Genomic DNA, 20,353 nt, shown 5'->3' with positions numbered 1-20,353 from the left:
GTTCAATTAATAATAAAAAAATAACAAATAAAACAAAGGTGTGTATCTTGGAAAATTTCTAGCTATAGCCCATTCCTATCTACTTTAGGTCAGAAGTTATATTACTATGTAGCCTCTAAATCCCCAGTAGAAAAATGAATTTGAAGTAATCCTAGCCTGGCAATACCGCTAGAGACTGTATAGAAGGGCTGGGGATATAGCCTAGTGGCAAGAGTGCCTGCCTCATATATACGAGGCCCTAGGTTCGATTCCCCAGCACCACATATACAGAAAACGGCCAGAAGCGGCGCTGTGGCTCAAGTGGCAGAGTGCTAGCCTTGAGCGGGAAGAAGCAGGGACAGTGCTCAGGCCCTGAGTCCAAGGCCCAGGACTGGCCAAAAAAAAAATAAATAAATATAACAAGAGACTGTATAGAAGTAAACTAAAACTCTGTCTGTGCTTTGTACCTAGTCTTCAAAATATTTTCAAACTGTTCCAAGGAAGATAATTTATCATGACAAATAATCCACTATGAATGAGATTTTGCAAAGAGAACAAACAACAAACTATATAGACATTGAAATGATCAGGTAGTGAATATAAATTAGTATGTTTAACGTACATTATACATAATTTCCTCATTTATTTGCTTAAATTATAGCAAGGGAACAAATGACTTTCAAAACTGACCAGACAAAGCTATCTAAAATGGAAAACATAATTATGGTAAATTCAATGATTAGGTAAAAATATAATTAGGTAGAGAATTAATCATCTGAAAGATATTTGAAGAAGCTTGAGTTCCCCACAGAGAGACAAATAAAAATACTTTGGAAAAAGAAGTTAATGTATATAGAAGATGGTATGATAAATTCCAAAACATTCAAAGAGAATGTTTGGAAGGAGAAAGGCAAAGAAGAAAAGAAAAGCAAAAACAAGAGAAAAGCAAAAATAGTTACTGAAAAATTGCTAGAATTTATGGGAGATACCAGTCTTCATAGCTTAATAAGCCCAGTAAGTGTCAATCAGGATATTCAAAAAGAAATCCATTTTTATGTATTGCAGTGAAACTGAAGAATGGAGACAAAAAGATGTTTCTCTAAGTTTTATTAGTATCAATTAGTTTTACAAGGAGTCTTAATTTGACATGTTCACAAATACATATGATGGGCCTGGCTTAGACCTGACCATTATCTCTCACTTCCCCACTTTTCAAACCAATTTCAACAAGCTTTATTGTTCTATTTTCACACATGTACATAAAGTATATATATATATATGTATGTTATATTATGTATATTATATATATATAGCTGGGCATGGTGATGCATGCCTATAATTCCAGCACTCTAGAGGCTGAGGTAAGTGGATTATGTGTTTGAAATTATCCTGGGCTAAGACTATCATAGACACATTCTAGTTATTACAAATGAGGGAAACCATGCAACCTACACATCAGGATTTTAAAAATGACTATGCATGTTCTTTTTAAGCTGGGTTTGTGTTTGGGGGATGCATTATAATTTCATTCATATGGTCTCTGCTATGTATTTAATAGTTGATAATAAACCTTAATAAAGTATCTTGAGATATAGTATATCATCTTAGAATAAAAGATATAACAATATACTATTTATACTTAGCAAATATTAATTCTACTTTTTTCATAATCACTGTACTTGTTAAGTAATATGCTAGATAAATTTGCAGTATTCATTAGGTTAGTATCAGATTGTTCTGCAGGGCACACAGAAAAAAGAATTACATACTTTATGGAAGAATCAGCTAATCTCCTGTCAAATTATAAAACTTGTACAAGGTCAAATAAAGAATTAAAAGAGTAATAACTCAGTGTTATTTTTGGTGACTACCCCACATAAATAGCTCTTTCCAAATAATAGCTTTTGTGACAAATGACATATGATTATGCATTGAGTTTAATACATTTATATATGTCTTTGAATCTGACTTTTCCTTTTAGATGATGAATTCTATGAATGGAGGAATGATGTCTTATTTATATTGATATTGCTCACAACCTCACAGTGCTAATTACCTAATGCTTAAAGGACACTTGTTGAAAAGATAATGAATTGCTCACCTTTGAGGACTTAGTTATGGATTTTTAATGCATGTAGCAAATAGTTACCCAATAAGAGGAGGACAAGGTTTCTTTTATCTTGGTCACTAAAAATGGAGGGACTTCAGTAACTTGTAAATAAAATACAAGGATACTAATGATTACTAGATCTTAATTACTTTTTGACTTTGTGAGACAATTAAATAAATGTACATATTATTCCAAATGTTAAACTTTTGCCATTCTATGAACCAGATTTCAAGCTTAGAGAAACTTCTCTCAAGTGGCTAGATTTAATAATGACTATTTACTTGCAAACTTGAAAAGCCAAAGAAATCAGTACAGACTTTAAACACATGGAGAAAAAAAATAAATATGGGAGGTGATAGAAATACTTGAAATAGGAATGGCTGACTCGCTTATACTAGGTAGAATCTAGTATAGGAAGGTTGGGAGTATGGGGAGCCTTAAGAGTTTTATCTTTTCTTTACTATTATTTATGAAGCGCTCCCACCCAGGACAGCTTGTAACTTGATTTTGATGTGCACAACTTTACCCACAAAAGAAAACATGTGCCTTTCAAACACATCATTCATTTCCTCCAATGTTGTTACTGAAAAATATTAAATCAGAACGTGATGTGTATACCCCCTATGCTACCCCACCAAAGTCAGCTGAAGGTCAGGCTAGAAACATCACTGTTTCCATAGCCAAGCAGACATTACATTTTATTCCTCCCCCCTCCTTTCCCTCTCCCTACTCCTTCTTTCCTCTTTGACTCCTTCCTCTCGTCTCCTTCCTCTTCCCTCTCCCTAGGAAAAATTCTAGAAATATTTGTTGAATCCACATTCCAGGTTATGTTCTCTAGACTCTTGCTGTTCTAGCAGGAAGCTGTCAAGGAAGGTTTTATGGAAAGAGACTGAGCTAGGTCTTATATGGCTTTTCACAGTTATCTGAAAGTTAAATTCTGTTGCACTCATACAAACAAGAGTTGGAATTTAACTAAATACTAACTTTTTTTTGCCCCAAAATGAGTTCTCTTCTGGTAGAGAAACTTCATACAAGACCATTCCATGAAGGATGAACAGAGTGGAGATATGACTGAACTAAGTTATACACATGGATGGATATATTAAAATGACCCCTCCACTTTATACAGTAATAAAAATGTAGGGAAAAGGACAAATAACAACAGAACAGGTGTTAAGTCTTAGTTAGGAATTTCATATCAGTTTTATTAATTTTTCAATGTAATTTTTAAATTCAAGAGCTTATACATTTGCTGTGTCCTTATTGGCAATAATTAAGACAGTTTATCATACATATCTGGAAAACAGTATTTTCAGGTCAGAGATTTGCTTTGCAATTTCCTTTTAGTAAAAGCCTGTTGCCTTCTTAAGGAAATCAAATTTCAAAGTTTGCATTTTCCTCTATCAAAGACAGGGCTAAATTGTTCTTTGCAGTGGTAATGAAATTATGTTTTCAGCCCATGTTCATTAATTATGTGACAGTTATCTACAGCAGGAGAACAGTGGATAATCTGACTTGGAAACCAAAGTTTGGAGCCATATCAAATGCCATGCACAGAAATTTGGACTTTATTAATGAGGACTGTTTGATAGAGCAGAGGCAAGATCAAGCAGATATTGTGGGAGAATTAACTGGTCATGATGTGTGGAGATATTTTGTAGGGGTGGAGGGAGGGAGGTGAGAATTAATTTCTGTGACATTTTAAGGAAAACAAAAAACAAAAACAACTCCCAAGAAACCCAAAGTCTAGCAGTTGAAATGGAAAGAAAGACTAGATATAAAGGAGGGAAAATTGATAGTTGTAGTGAGAGTAAAGGGGCAGTGGTTTGTTGCTTAGATGTAAAGTGGGCATGTGCTTGGAGAGATGGTGGTAGGATGGTGAGCTGAGTTGGGAGAAGGAAAGATAGGCACAGTTTAAGTGACATAAAATGAGATAGAGAGAGGCATAAAGGAAAGAAGTATATGTTTCTGAGCATTCAGATATGCTGTGAAGAGGGTACTTTTTTGAGGAAAATATTTTGACCTCAACGAAATATGATATGGAAACTCAAATAAGCAAGTTATAGTTGCATAATTGTTCCTTAAGTAAGCAGAATTTCCAGGTTTCTTTTTAAAAAATATGTAGCTGGATTATCATAAATCCTTTAGGAGATGACAGTTACTATATGAACAGTTTTATACTCTATACTATATTAAGTATATAGTTATAATATAAAGTGGTCAATTGGGACTCTTTTTCTTTTGTTTATTCACTTAGAATGAACTTTCTGTCTAGTGTGGCCTGTCTTGGATAGCCTATTGTTAAATATAAAGTCTAGGTGTGGAGATTTATGCCTGTAATCCTAGCTATTTGGATGGTATTGGTAGGAGGATTGTGGTTTGAGGCCCAGCAAAAAAGCCCAATCTCCCAATACAAATGAAAGAACAGGATCCCCAATACAAATGAAACTAACATAAAAAAGAATGAGGGGGTGTTTCAATTAGTAGAGTGCTTACCTAACAAGTCCCGAGGGCCATGAATTCAAACCCCAGTATTGGGAAGAGAGAGAAATAGATTGAGGCTTATTTGGGAAATTTTCTGAGAGTAAGAAACAAGCTGAAATTAAGGAAAGTGAAATAGTTGATGAATCCATGAGTCCTTCGTATACTTTTCAATAGTGTTTGGTCATGTGAACTCTAGCTTTAATGTAGAGAAATACATTTTTACTTCCATCAAGTTTTGGAGTGTGCTAACACACTCCACATTGTACTGGTATATGGGAATTCAATTGTGAGAAACAGAGAAGCCACCTTTTGAGAGGTTGAATTGGGAGTCTATATTAGAAAGCCTGCAGCTGCAGGCAGACTCCTGTTCCCAAGACCTGCAGCCCAGAAAGTAGCTTGCATAAAGCTTTTTTTTTTTTTTTTTTTGGCCAGTCCTGGGGCTTGGACTCAGGGCCTGAGCACTGTCCCTGGCTTCTTTTTGCTCAAGGCTAGCACTCTGCCACTTGAGTCACAGTGCCACTTCTGGCCATTTTCTATATATGTGGTGCTGGGGAATCGAACCCAGGGACTCATGTATATGAAGCAGGCACTCTTGCCACTAGGCCATATCCCCAGCCCCTTGCACAAAGCTTTTAAAGACCCCAAAACCCCACATGTGGGGACCCAAGCCCAATAAAAGCAAACCATATAGAGGAAACACTCAGGGAGAGTATTCCATTTAGGGGAATACTCAGCTCTCCTTGAGCTAAACAACATGATACATCTGCATTTTAAAGAATGGTCTACCTCACCTGTAGGCTGGGTGGAAAGTTGTCCCCCATCGAGAGATGCCAGGACAGAGGTGAGAATAGAGCATTGTTACTTAGACCCAGTATTTGTATTTTGGTACAGTCTACTTAGTGGTGTGGATTATAGTATAACACTATGCCTTTTAGGATGCTGATTATTTTATTATTGAGGATATCGTGCAGTGGTTATGCTTCCTGTAGAATTTAGCACCTGTGGTTTTGTTGTTACAGGCCAGGTGTTCATAGCTAAGTTTAGGTTATCGAATTGCCATAATTCAGCTGTGTATTTGTCATTTATAAAGTTTATTCATAGTAAGATTTGGAAAATTGGCTTGGTGGACAATTATATTTTGAAACCCAATTACACCTTAGGCTAGAAGTGGAACTTCCAGGCTTATTTTTCTGCAGCCATTTAAAAGAGGGCCAGGGGTGGGGGTGGGGGGAGAGAAGGTGGGAAAAACAAAACAAAAGGAGGGATGGGGTAACAAGTTTGACAAGAAATGTACTCACGACCTTACATATGTAAGTGTAATCCCTCTGTGCATTACTTTGGCAATAAAATTAAATTAAAAAAAAATAAGAGGGCCAGGAGAACACCCAGTCCTTATAAATTCTAAACAGAAAGTTTTTGGTGGGATATTGCCAGATTACTAATTGTCGTGATATGCATACTTAACATTAAAAAAATGGCAAAAAAAGACTCAAGTTTTCTTATACAAATCCTGGGTAGTCTTCATGGGTAACCTATGGGTTTCATCACTAGGAGAATCAGGTGGTTTATTTGAAGTCACTATGTTGAATACATTTGAAATAAAGGACCTTAATTTTCCATTTTGCACTGAGATCCCCTAATTAGGTAGCTGATCTAGAAAAATCCTTTGGCAACTTTCAGGTTGACTTGTCTGCCTAGTGCCTATCACATGATACCAGCTCTCCTTTTAACTTGTGAAATGTAGGATGGAATTTGCAATTAAAGCAAAGCCTGCTAACTTAGGTTGATTACCAACATCTAAGCAGTTTGGACTGTGGTCACAGTATCTTGGCTTTGTTAACCACAAATGACCACTTGAAGTTAAATGAATAATTTAGTAGACAGGATCCAAAAGAGCAGAGACCAAAAGCCTCAGAGCAAAGGGAAAAGATGGAAAGCAATGAACAGACATGAGGTGCCTGCCAACACTGTCTGACTCTTCTCCAAGCCCACTGTAAGCCAATCAACCGGCATATGTTTCCTTCTGCAGATGGAAAAGCAGCCTGGGCAAATGTATACGGTGCAGATGTGGGGATCTGTGATGCATCTGCTGGAGGTTATATTTGTTAAGCAGCCTGCCAGTATCTATGGGTTTTGAAGAAGGATGGTTACGTTGTGGGAGGTAGATTAATCGCATTTGTTTCACATGGAAACCATGCAGTCTCTAAAAGGCATAATAACTTCTCGAATAGCTTAGAAATGAGCCTGGTCATATTTTTCTCCTCCCACCATTCTCTTAGACATGTGAATGCCAAGTCAGTATTATAAATTGGAGGCCGGAGGCAAGGTAGGAAGTCCAGTGTGATAAATAGACCTATGAGGTCTATGAGAGACTCAGATGAGGTCAGCTGGCTCTGGGATGAGAAAACCAAGACAAGACACATCTAAAGACAGTGATAGCAGTCCATTTTACTTGATATCTTCCAGTACTGAGGAATTTGTATGTCTAAATATTACTAATTTAAGTATAGGGCTTAAATTATTTGTAATAGGTATGGTGTTAGTGCTTACATATTTTTTCAAACAGATGAATCCTTGAAGAGATGGTAGACAGGGGAGAGCAAAGCATGTACATGACTTTGGAGATTCTGAGGAGATAGACTGAGTCAGATCATTTACCTTCTATATGATCTGTGGGCATCTCTGGGGTCTTGAAATAGTGGCTTGAATGGGGGAAAGGATAGAGAAGTTTGACCTGCTCATCCCTCCCCCATCCTTTTTTTTTGAGTGGGTTTGGAGATAGGGTTATTTTGCGTTGTGTGAACAGACCATAATTTGTCAGAGACCCAGGAGCTACCAACTAGCTTCCCTTAATTTAAAATCTCCTTAATTTGGGAGGTTGGGTACCCTACTCTTTTTGGCTCATGTATTGAACATATTTTGAAGTTTTTCCATACTTCTTCCCTTATTAGACGTTCAGATATGGAATAGGATGTATCTCAGTTCATTTTCTGTTGCTATTACAAAGTACCTAAAATTGAGTATTTTTAAAAAGAGATTTTTAGCTGGGTATGGTGGTACAGGCCTATAATCCCAGTGCTTATAGTAGAGTGGGTAGGGAGAGAGGATGTTGATTTTGAAGACAGCTTGGGATACAAAATGATGAAACAAAGTAGATATTTTGAAAAGAACTCCTGCTTCTAATAAAGCATTTCCTCTAATCACTGATTTTGACCTTCATATTTAAATTAGCTTTTCCTTTCAAAGGAAAAAAGAAGAGTCCCTAATGAATCATAATGGTAAACCAGTGTTTTTTTATGTTTTTTACATTTTTATTTATTTTTTAAACCGGTGTTTTGTAATATCCTGATTGGAACAGTGTGTAATGGAATCCAGAGATGGAATTTTCCTTGAAGGCATTGTGCATTGCTAAACTTGAAGTGTATTGTTAATGTTCTTATTAACATATATCACATGGCATAAAATCAATACCATTTGAATAATAGTTAAGTGATGAAAATGGTGCAGTCTGTGAACATTCATTTTATTTTTAATAATGTTATTCACCTCATTTGACAGAGCTGTGAAAGTATTGTATAAATCTTGAGAGAGACTGTTATATTGGCTTATAAAATGTAAATCACTGGCCTTTTGAAGTCTTTTGTAGTTTTATTTGGCTGAATTGTTAAGTGCCTTTGTAATCATGGCATTATCCTTAAATATTCCAGTGAACCATTAAACATAGCAGCCAACAGTGCCTGTGTTTCTCCAGTTTCTTATCATTTCCTTTCCTTTAAATTTTTTTCTCTATCCAGCCTTTCCTTTTTTTCTGTCAGCTTCTCAACACCCCTCCCATCCTTTTCCTCTTCCCCTCCCTGATTTGCTCTTTGTGCATCTCCCTCTTTCTTCTCCTCCCTCCTTCCCCTTCTTCCTCTTTGTATTTCCCATGTCCTTGTTCTTTTAATATTTAGATATAAAATGCAAATCAGATTGATAAAGCCTCCAGGAATAAAGTAAAGGTCTTTGCTAAAATCCCTGAAACTATAAATCAAAACACAGTAGAAGAAATAATCTCAGCTTCATGTTTCTGTCTAGCCAATTCTTAAGTGTGTTATTATACAACCAGTAAAGCAAAGAGATCTGATCAGGAATAACTTTGTAATCTGTAGATTTCTCCACAGGTGTTGTTAATTTGCAAAATGAATGAGCCAGGGACTGGCCTTTACAGTCTCACACCCACGCCCTATTGGGAACAGCATCAGCAATTTCTTTCTTTAATTAAAAAAAAAAAAAAAGAAAGAGCCATCCCTATAAAATGGAGCAGAATGACTTAAGCTGTGAACTAGAATGAATGTTATTTTTGGTGATTATTTCCATCTTTTTGAAATTTTTCCTTTTTTCTCATGGTATCTGTTACCTCTTTTCCTACTGACACCTAGGGTCTCTATTGTAGCCATCCAACACTTGCTTCCTTCCTTGTCATGTAGATTCTCCAGAGTTGCTGCTTTTCACACTAACTTCTGCTCATATAGCTATTAGGGAACAGTACCTGATAAAGTCTTCATAACTGACAATGGCTTAGAATTCTATTATCTCCTAGTACTTTCTCCAAATACCAGTTGCTTAGGAAATGAGGATTTTTGCATATCACAGGCCCCCTCTGCAGGTCCAGGCAGAGACCACAACACTTGTGCATTGTGGGGAGAGTTTTCTAGGAAACACTACAGTACAGAAGTTCTATTAATTACAACATGAGAGAGTCATCGTTGCTTTTTATCTAGTGAATCCTAGCTAATAACCTACCACACCAAAACAATCTCCTATTATGAAAAGAAAAAGGAAAACCAACTTGAAGAGTTGGGCTGTCTAAAAGGTACTAGTCACATGGAAGTATTTGAATTTTTTTCTTTATTGTCAAAGTGTGATACAGAGGGGTTACAGCTTCATATGAAAGGCAGTGAGTACATTTCTTGTTCTACTTGTTACCTCCTCCCTCATTTCCCCCCTTTTCCCTCCCCCTTCCTCTTTCCCCCCAAGAGTTGTGCAGTTGGTTTACACCAAATGGTTTCTAAGTGTTGCTTTTTGAATGGGTTGTTTTTTTGTTCTTTGTCTCTTGATTTTGGTATTCCCTCTCTCTTCCTCAGTTCTCTTACCCATATAGACAATATCCAGGGTATTTGGATGTAATACAGTGGTAGTGAGGGTACAGCCACAGGAAGGGACTACAGAGAAACAAAACTAGACAAACCACTCAGTCAAACAGACAAGGAAAATGAGAAAAAAAGTAGTACAAGTTCACATGGCATGTTGAGAATAATTACAACAATGTTATAGCTCTTGTTTCCATAACGTGGAGTCATTTCACTTGGCATATTCTTATGTAGTCATATGAGTGTAGCTATTGGGGTATTTTGGTCTTCTACCATGACTAGCCTATGCCTGTACTAGCTATTCCCTATGAGGGACACCATAGGGTTTATGTTTCTTTGGGTTTGGGTCACTTCACTTAGTATGATTTTTTCCAAGTGCTTCCATTTCCTTGTGAATGGGGCAGTGTCATTCCTTCTGATGGAGGCATAGAATTCCATTATGTATATGTGCCACATTTTCCTGATCCACTTGCTTGCTGAGGGGCATCTAGGTTGGTTCCATGTTTTGGCAATGACAAATTGTGCTGCGATGAACATAGTTGTGCTGGTGGCTTTAGTGTGGTCTTGCTTGTAGTCTTTTGGGTGGATGCCCAAAAGTGGGGCTGCTGGATCATAGGGGAGCTCTATGTTTAGCCTTCTTAGGAACCTCCGCACTGCTTTCCAGAGGGGTTGAACAAGTTTGCATTCCCACCAACAATGTAGTAGAGTCCCCCTTTGGCCACATCCTCTCCAGCATTTGTTATTATTAGATTTCCTGATAATAGATATTCTTACTGGGGTGGGGTGGGGTGGAATCCTAATTTTTTTTTATTTCCATTTCTTGTATGGCCAGAGATATAGAGCACTTTTTCATGTGACTCTTGGCCATTCTCATTTCCTCTTCAGAGAAGTCTCTTTTGTAGGTCTTTAGCCCATTTGTTGAGAGGGCTGTTGGTTCTTTAACTGTTTGTTTTGGAGGAATTTAACTTTTTTTTTTTTTTGCCAGTCCTGGTGCTTGGACTCAGGGCCTGAGCACTGTCCCTGGCTTCTTTTTGCTCAAGGCTAGCACTCTGCCACTTGGGCCACAGCGCCACTTCTGGCCATTTTCTGTATATGTGGTGCTGGGGCATTGAACCCAGGGCCTCATGTATACAAGTCAAGCACTCTTGCCACTAGGCCATATCCCCAGCCTGGAACTTAACTTTTTTGAGTTCTGTGTATATTGTAGATATCAGGCCTTTGTCTGTTGTATGCCTGGTGAAGATCTTTTCCCAATCTGTGGGCTTTCTATTTAACTTGGAAGCTATATCCTTTGCCCTGCAGAAGCTCTGCAGTTACATAAAATACCTAGGAATAACCTTAACCAAAGAAGTGAAAGAACTCTATGATGAGAACTTTAAAAACCTAAAAAAGGAAATTAAGGCAGAACTAAGGAAATGGAAAAAACTCCCATGCTCCTGGATTGGGAGGATTAACATCGTGAAAATGGCAATATTACCAAAAGCTATCTATAAATTGAATGCAATACCCATCAGTATTACAACATCATTTTTCAATGAAATAGAGGAAGCAATTCAGGAATTCATATGGAAAAATAAAAAACCCCTAATAGCAAAAACAATCCTAAGTAGAAAGAACAGTGCAGGAGGAATATCAATACCAAACTTTAACTTGTACTACATAGCTATAGTAATAAAAACAGCTTGGTACTGGCACAAGAACAGGCCTGAGGACCAATGGAACAGAATTTAAGACCCAGAAATGAATCCACAGACCTACAGCTACCTAATCTTTGACAAAGAAGCTAAAAATATAGGTTGGAATAAAGACAGCCACTTCAACAAATGGTGCTGACAAAACTGGGTCAACACCTGTAACAAACTAAAACTAGACCCCTATCTATCACCCTGTACCAAAATCAACTCCAAATGAATCAAAGACCTGGAAATAAAATCAGACACCCTGAAAACTCTACAAGAAGAAATAGGAGAAACTCTAGGACTCCTTGGCACTAGATGAAACTTCCTCAACAAAGGCCCAGAAATCCAACAAATCAAAGAAAGGCTGGACAAGTGGGAAGTATGTGAATTTAAAACTAGTCACAATTTTAAAAATGAAAACTTTACCTTTAGCTACATTTCAAGTGTTCTACAATTACTCCATTTACCATGCTAGCTATAGAAAATAAGAAATGTACCCACTACCTTACGTATGAAATTGTAACCCCTCTGTACATGACTTTGACAATAAATAAATAATTATTCAGAAAAAAGTGTTTTGGACAATGTTCTAGAGGTATACTGTGTAGTTCACAATTTCATCTGAATTTCTTAATTACTGAGACCATATAGCTTTATCCAAATCCAAATCCAAAATGATGGTACTAGTACCATTGGGCTAATACATCTTGTTATCAGTTTTTAATGACTACACCAATTTTAATTTTTTTATTTTTAATTTTTAATTTTTAATTTTTTTTGGCCAGTCCTGGGCCTTGGACTCAGGGCCTGAGCACTGTCCCTGGCTTCTTCCCGCTCAAGGCTAGCACTCCGCCACTTGAGCCACAGCGCCGCTTCTGGCCGTTTTTCTGTATATGTGGTGCTGGGGAATCGAACCTAGGGCCTCGTGTATCCGAGGCAGGCACTCTTGCCACTAGGCTATCTCCCCAGCCCCACCAATTTAAAATTTTTAAGAAACATTTGAGTTAATTGTGTCTTGTCCTCTTGGAAAAGAGCAGAGTTTTGCTTTTTTTTTTATGCCCAGAACATCTTTAGTTGGTTGCAGTTTCAAAATATTCAGAATATTTCCACAGTCTTGAAACAGTAGTGCTCTGGAGAATATGAAGAAAATGTGAGGGACCATGCCAAGAACATCTGAGAGATGATTCTATTGGAAAATTGTCGCCACCTTTCAGGCATGCTCCCACTCACCACTGTCCAGGGGACTGTAGATCAGACACAACTTGGGGTGTTTTACAGTTATTAGGTTATGACTGGGCCACATTGTCTACTCTTTTTGCCCCACTCTATGCTTGACTATGCACAAACTACCCATGAATCCAGAGCTGGTACTTAACTTTCTATTGCTCCCAAAGGACATCATTACAGACAGCAGTGGAACATAGAATCAAACAGAAATAAAGCACAAATGGGGTTACTTATTTTTTTTCCATTTGCCTCCTGTGTGTTTCTTTCTTTCTTTCTTTATCAACGAGGTACTTTCTAGGAGAACTCCATAGGCATAAACTTTGGAAATGGCAGGAACTATTCAAACATTTGTTTAAGTTTTACAGAGTTGTATTCAACCAGGCTTGAAATCATTAAAAACTCATGGGCAGAGAAGGTAGGACACACATAACATTACTAAGGCAAATAATGAGGATTAGCACTATTAAAAATATTTGAGCATATGTTACATTTTTACTGACATATGTATCTGATATATATGTGTCTATGTCTATCTATAGACAGCCTTTCTACATATCTGTCTATCTGTATATATATCTATAGACATATGTGTATCTATAAACACAATATATAACTTAGTTTTTAAGTAGTTGTACAAAGGGATTTCAATTCAACATGTCAGTTGAATTTCTGAAATATCAATAATAAAGGCTGAACTTTCTCAACATATATTACCCCAATCAGCAATATTATTAAAAATATATGCTAAGATCCAGTTGATAGCACAACAAAATCAACAGTTGCTCAGAAGTCTTTACATATGATCTCTTTGTGTAGAAGTTTGGAAAAGTGAATCTTGAAGGTTCATTTTATTGCTGTTATTCCTAGATTTAAACAGAACTTGTGATGTGCATAGATTGCAGTGCTGAACTATGACAGAAATATGCTAAGAAGATGGTGACTACTAAGGAGAAATGCATGACTGAACTGCTTATTGGTGTTCTGCTATAACCATAATTGCAATACTCCTGGGCTAGTTAAATGATCTGCTCTCATCATTTTGAGAAAAAAAAAGCATAAGTAAATCTATGTATAACATTAATTTGTAACTATATTGAGTATCTCTTAATTATTTTCTTTTTTATAATATGAATCAATATATAGCAAAATGCAAGTCATGTACATTTTAACTGACTTAGCTATATTTTGAGTGCATATATCACACTAATTACTAGAGTCATATAATTATTGTTAAACATGTTAATTTACAGCTTATTATTTACATTTTGCCTTCTTTTACATTTTTGTATCTATTCATAAGAGAAAATGCATTAAAACAAGGATTATATTAGGCAAAGGAGAGCCTGCAAGCTCTCTCAAGAGCATTTCCCATTGGTAATCACAAGGAGAAATTTTGTTCTGTTTTTATCACTCCTTCTGAAGACTGATAAAGCAGTTGCTTGAGAAACATTATTTATGCTGCGTGATTATTATTTCTGCGGCTTCTAACTTGAAGCACAGCGTGTGTTTTTGTGAAGAATGTTGGTACTTGATGATAATCATAGCTGCCTCTCTTTTGATAGGCAATTTCACTTTGGAGAATAGGTGTAAGATTTTTAGTGTTTTGAATACAAATTGGGCCAGTCCTATCACAGGGTACAGTGTGCGAATGGTAAGTAAGCTTATTACATCATGTTTGTTAAAATTCAGAAATCTTTCCTCGGCCATATTGATTTTTATGTTTTAGTTTTAAGACTAAAGAAAACCATTTCTATGTATATTGGAAAAGTGTGGACAAAAGCCCTCTTCAGAGCCTGGAAAATGCTGAATGACAAGTAAGGTTCATGGAATGGGTAACTGATTTCTGATACAAGCAGGTATTGGTCTGTTTTAGAATTTAGCTTCCTTCATGATTTCCTGTGGCCATACAATTCATCAGGTGGAGATGTTAGGGCATTTAAAAGTAAAAGTTACACTAGCCAGTAAACTATGAGGGACTATCCCATCAGATATTAAAACACATGTAAAGCTGCCTCAGTTGAAGTCCTATGGAGTAAATGCTTTTGGAGTAAAAAGGCTATGGAGTAAAAAGGCTTTGCTTTTTTCCATTCTTCAAGGGATGAAATAAAGGCTTAGAAACTGGAACCTTTTTTTAAGCAATTACTATTCTGTGTGTGTGTGCACACACTCGTGCGTGAGTGTGAGTGTGAGTGTGCAGACACACACACATCAGTCTTGGAGCTTGAACCCAGGGCTTGCATTCTGTCCCTGAGCTAGTGCTCTAACTTTTGGCTTTTTGGTGGTTAATTGAAGATGAGAGTCTCACAAAGTCTCTTTCCTAGGCTGGCTTTGAACTTGGATCCTCAGATCGCAGCCTCTGGAATAGATAGGATTATAGAAATGAGCTACTGGCACCCAGTCTATTTTTCAAGTCTTTTGAAATAGAAGTTTTAGGATTATAGCAAAATGTCAAAGAAAGCAGTGTTAGTCCACACATTCTTTGCTCCCCTGACCTCACATACATAGCCTCCTTCATTATCAGCATTTCAGACTAGCATGGTTTAGTTGTTAGAGTTGATGAACCTACATTAATACATCATTATCACTCTTACACCTTAGTTTATTGCAAGGCTCACTTGGTTTTATGCATAGATGTAATGGGAATATGCATATGGCATGGATCTATTAATAGATGATTATTCAAAGTATTTTTACTGCCTTGAAAAAAATCATTGGTCCTAAGCCAAGTATTGGTGATTGCTCACACCTGTAATCATGCCTGTAATTCTAGCTAATCAGGAGGCTGAGACTTGAGGGTTACAGTTCCAAGGCAGCAGGGCAGGAAATTCTGTGAGAATCTTATCTCCAATTAATGACCAAGAAGCCAGAAGTGGAGCTGTGGTTCAAGAGTACTAGCCTTCTGCAAAGAAGCAACAGGGCCCAAATCCTGCACACACAAACCGGCACACACAAACACACACACACACTCACACACCCTTGTTTTCTGCCTATTCTTTCCTTCTCAATAGTCTCTGTGACCACTTTTTACTATATGTATGGTTTTTATTTTTAGTCCCAGAATGTCATATCATGTGGTTGGAATTATACAGGATGTACCATTTCCAAATTGCCTTTTTTAGTAATATGTATTTAAGTTTCATTCATGTCTCTTATGGCTTGATAGCTTATTTCTCTTTAGTGCTCAATAATGCTCCATTATTTTGATGTACATAGTTTATCCAGTCACTTATTGAAGCACATCTTATTTGCTTTGAGGTGTGGTCAATCATTATTGAACCTTCTATATATGTCTGGGTGCAGATATTTTTGTGTTTACATAAATTTTAAACTGCTTTAGGCAAATATGAAGTATGAATGCTTGATTGTATTATATGAGTATAGGTAGTTTTTTTTTTCATTTTAGCTTTTCTTTTTTTTTTTTCCATTCTTGGGGCTTAAACTCAGGATCTGGGTGCTGTCCCTGAGCCTCTTGGTGCTCAAGGCTAGTTCTTTACCACTTGAGCCACAGCACCACTTCTGGCCTTTTCTGAGTAGTTTATTGGAGATAAAGGTATCATGGACTTTTCTGCCTAATATGGCTTTGAGCCACAGTCCTAAAAATTCAGTCTCCTGAGTAGCTAGGGTTACAGGCATGAACTGCCGCCAGTGCCTGGCTTCATTTTAGAATTTAAATATTTAATTAACAAACAAGAACATATATGTTTAAGCATAAGATTATATTGATTTGCTTTATATATACATTGTATAATTTTTATCACAATCAATTTAGCATTTGGTTAACATTTACTATCCCCTGTGTTACATATTATAGCAGTTTCATTTTCTTCCTTTCTTAATTCTTTAAAGGTTGTATACTAACCAAGCATATATGTGGTAGTGAAACCCAACATAACAAAAATCCTTTTAACTAAAAAGTTAATATTATACTCATTTTGGTAAATTGAGTCAATTTCTTCTATTGTTTCCAAAATAATGAGCTGAGTAACAGCTAGAAATAAAAAGGAAAATAAATAAATAGCAGAGGAAGTAAGAATGGTCAACAGACCCATGAAGAAATCAACATCTCTGGCCATAAAAGAAATGCAAATCAAAACATCTATCTCACCCCAGTTAAAATGGTCATTATCAAGATGTTGGAGAAAGAGTGTAGCCAAAAGGGAATGCTACTAAACTGTTGTAAACTGTTCAACCACTCCAAAAAGCAGTATGGAGGTTCCTCAAAAGACTAAACATAAAACTCCCTTATGACCCAGCAATCTCATTCCTGGGCATTTATCCAATTGATCACAAATCAGGCAGCACTAAGACCACTAAACAACAATGTGCATTGCAGCATTATTTATCATAGCTAAGAAATGGAATCAACCCAGAAGCCCCTCAGTAGATGAATGGATCAAGAAAATGTGGCATATATACACAATGGAATTCTATGCTTCCATCAGAAAGAATGATAGTGCACCATTTGTAAGGAAATGAAAAGACTTGGAAAAAATTATAATTAGCATTGTAAGCCAGATTGAAAGAAACATAGCTTGCATGGTTTCCCTCATTTCTAATAATTAGAATGTGCTTATAAATCTACAAGTAAACCCAATGGATAGTGTAAGACAAAAAAACTACACTTGGATCTGATAAACAGGACTCTAAACATTCACACAGTGATACCAAAGGAGGATATTCTTAGGAGAGGATCACAAAGGCTCAGTAGCTATGTGCATATGATGATATAAAAGGATGCTTATGGACATGAACTCCAAGGAATGAAAACAAGAAGTTTTTTATTTTTTCATTTTTGTGGTTCTTTTTTCTTCTTTTTTCCCCCTTTGTCACTGTTTTTGATTTTGGTACCTTTTGTCTTGTATATAAGTTTATCTGATTTGAGGAGAAGGGGAAGCACAGAAATTGTGGGACAAAAGGTGTGCTAATTCAGCAGTGAAGTGATACTCATAAGATACTATGTTGAAAATGAACTCTACAACTTGTGGGGGACAGGGGTGGGAGGAAAACAACTGGGAGAAAACAAGGGAAGATGTGACACTGTTCTAAAAGAAATGTACTCTGTACCTGGCCTACTAACTGTCATCCCTCTGTACATCACCTTTACAATACAATTTTTTTAAAAAAAGATTATATATTTTTAAGTGGTGACATTGCCCCAAAAGAAATGTACTCTTTATCTGATTTATGTAACTGTAATTCTCTGTACATCGCTTTTATAATAACAACAAAGAATTTTAAAGATTGTATGCATTGTAAAAAGTTAAATTTTGCTTTTGTAAAATTAATTGCCCTTCAGATTACATTTTTATTGCTTTTTATATATAAAAGAAAGAAATGGAGAGAATTAACAGTAGATAAATACAAAAAAAACCATGAAATGAATTCTCTTGATACTTTTATGATATTAAACCAATATTATATTTCTCTTATGTTTTATAATATGTCAATATATTATATGCCAAAAGCACAAATTTTCTTTCTAACCTATTGCCTTAAGTAATTTGTTTTTCTATAATTTATTTTTTCTTCCTAGATTGGTTTTGTATATTGTAGCTTTTATAATTATATCCTGGCTACTTCAAACATTGAGTATTTCTCATAATATAATTTAACACAATGACATATGAGATTTACATATATTCACATAAATATATACTTTTCTGTAATATATATACACATATTATCATATAAGATAATAAGCCATGAGTATTTTATAATGACCTCATGCTGTGTTTCAATTCACATTTTGAGTTTTACACTCTGAAGATCATTTTATTTATTTATTTATTTATTTATTTATTTATTTATTTATTTATTTATTTATTTATTTATTTGCTTACTTACTTATTGCCAGTCCTGGGGCTTGCACTCAGAGCCTAGGCGCTGTTCTTGAGCCTCTTGGTGCTCGCAGCTACCACCGTACTACTTGAAACACAGCACAACTCCTGGCTTTTTTCTGAGTAGTTTATTGGAGATAAGAATCTCACAAACTATTTTGCCTGGCTGGCTTGGCACCTTGATTCTCCATCTCAGCCTCCTGACTAGATAGGATTACAGGTGTGAGCCACCAGCACCTGACCGTGATTTTATTTTATAATGGTCATTCAGAGAGTTCTTATGTTATACTCTTTCTTCAATGACCACATTAGGCCTCACCTTGAAAGAGTTGTCTTGCAATTTATTTTTATGAAACATCCTTAGAGCAGGCATTCCCTCTTTTATTTAGAAGCTATAGATAATCTTTATTACCTAAAGACTTAGGTCTATAGATAACCTTAAAAATGCCACATCAGGTTCCAATATCTGGAAACACCTGCAAGTTAGAATAGACCATCAGGAAGATGGAGTTTACATTTTAAATAAATAACTGAAATTTAGAATTCTCTTTGATGAGTTGGTGGTAGAATTAGAGCTTTTGGCTTATACTGAGCCATAATGAAATGATAACGAATTGCTTATTATGAGATCAGAGTGCTTGTCCAAGCTTCATAGTGGGTTTGCTCTTTGGCCTTGAGTAAGGCAGCCTCTCAGTATCACTCATCAGCTGAAATGTGTGGCTAATTATACTGTGGCTGCACAGTACTGGCAAGATGAGATGATACACTTGAAAATGTACTACTACAGAAGTGTTACTATGATGAATAACAGTAAGTGCTAGTTATAGTTTTAAGTATGTATTTGTTATGGTTTTATGATATAAGCAGCATTCCTATCACAGTTTTGTAGGTATAGGAAGGTGAGGCTCAGGGAGTTTAAGATACCCTGCTGATTAAGAAGGACAAGATTTGAGTTCAGGACCAAGAGTAGACCAGTGTTCATAATCACATCATGTTCATCACTCATCTGAATAATAATTGTTGCATAACCTTATATGTGAACTGGGTCATTCTCTTTATTTTTACATCTAAGTTCTAAGTGTAAAAAGCAAGGCAATTGTTTTCCATAGACATGGAATATTATGGAATACTAACCATCCAAATGTGTTTTTCTTTTAGAACTTAATTGTCCTAAACCCACTCACAGTGACTGAGGAGGAAATAAGGCCATCACTAGAAAAACGCCTTGAAGCTATTATCAGTGGGGCTGCTTTGTTGGCAGACTCTTCCTGCACAAGGGACTTCCACCGGGAGCGAATTATTGCAGAGTGCAATGCCATTCGCCAGGCGCTTCAGGACCTGCTTTCAGAGTACATGAATAACGTAGGTGACTGGTTTGATCTCCCATCCCTGTTCCCATTTGTTGTCCCTTGTTTGTTGAGTGTATGCTGAGAAGCTTTTTGTGCCCCACGAAATATGACCAGTTATAAACGAATATGGGATTCTTCCTGAGTGGGTTGGTGTTCTGAGTGGGTTGTTCAAGGGAACAATAACTTCGAGCATTGTCTAGTGATGAAATTAGAGAAGTATTTACATAATGATTGTTTTCTTTCTGGAAATATCTATGAGTTGAAAGAGAGAGTCAGGATTGCTATGACAGTAGATGTTTCTCTGTGGCTTTTGACTTCTATGGTTTCAGTTACTCAATCAGCTGAAAATATTAAATGGAAAATTCCATAATATTTCACTAATTTTCAGTTAACTTTTGTTACAACATATTTAATAATTCTATTAGTAGTGATTGTTGTTTTATAGCACCTGCTATAAATGAAAATTTATCATACACACAAAATCATGGTATATCTAGAATTTGGTTATTTATTTTATAGTATTCACTGGGGATCTTGAAATGTATTCCTTGTGGATAAA

The 20,353-nt window shown here is 36.2% G+C and overlaps 1 protein-coding gene across 1 annotated transcript in view; it reads left to right on the top strand.

Moving 5' to 3' along the window:
• Positions 1-20,353, top strand: part of Ctnna3 (catenin alpha 3) — a 1,259,651-nt gene that overhangs the window by 306,532 nt on the left and 932,766 nt on the right. The window contains exon 7 of the mRNA XM_048338867.1: positions 19,604-19,807. Coding sequence (XP_048194824.1) covers positions 19,604-19,807 — 204 coding nt within the window. The remainder of the gene's footprint in view (positions 1-19,603; positions 19,808-20,353) is intronic.

Source organism: Perognathus longimembris, chromosome 2, assembly GCF_023159225.1.
Source record: "Perognathus longimembris pacificus isolate PPM17 chromosome 2, ASM2315922v1, whole genome shotgun sequence".
NCBI lineage: Eukaryota > Metazoa > Chordata > Mammalia > Rodentia > Heteromyidae > Perognathus > Perognathus longimembris.
Note: the sequence above shows the minus strand (reverse complement) of the source record. Positions and strands in the feature narration are given on the sequence as shown.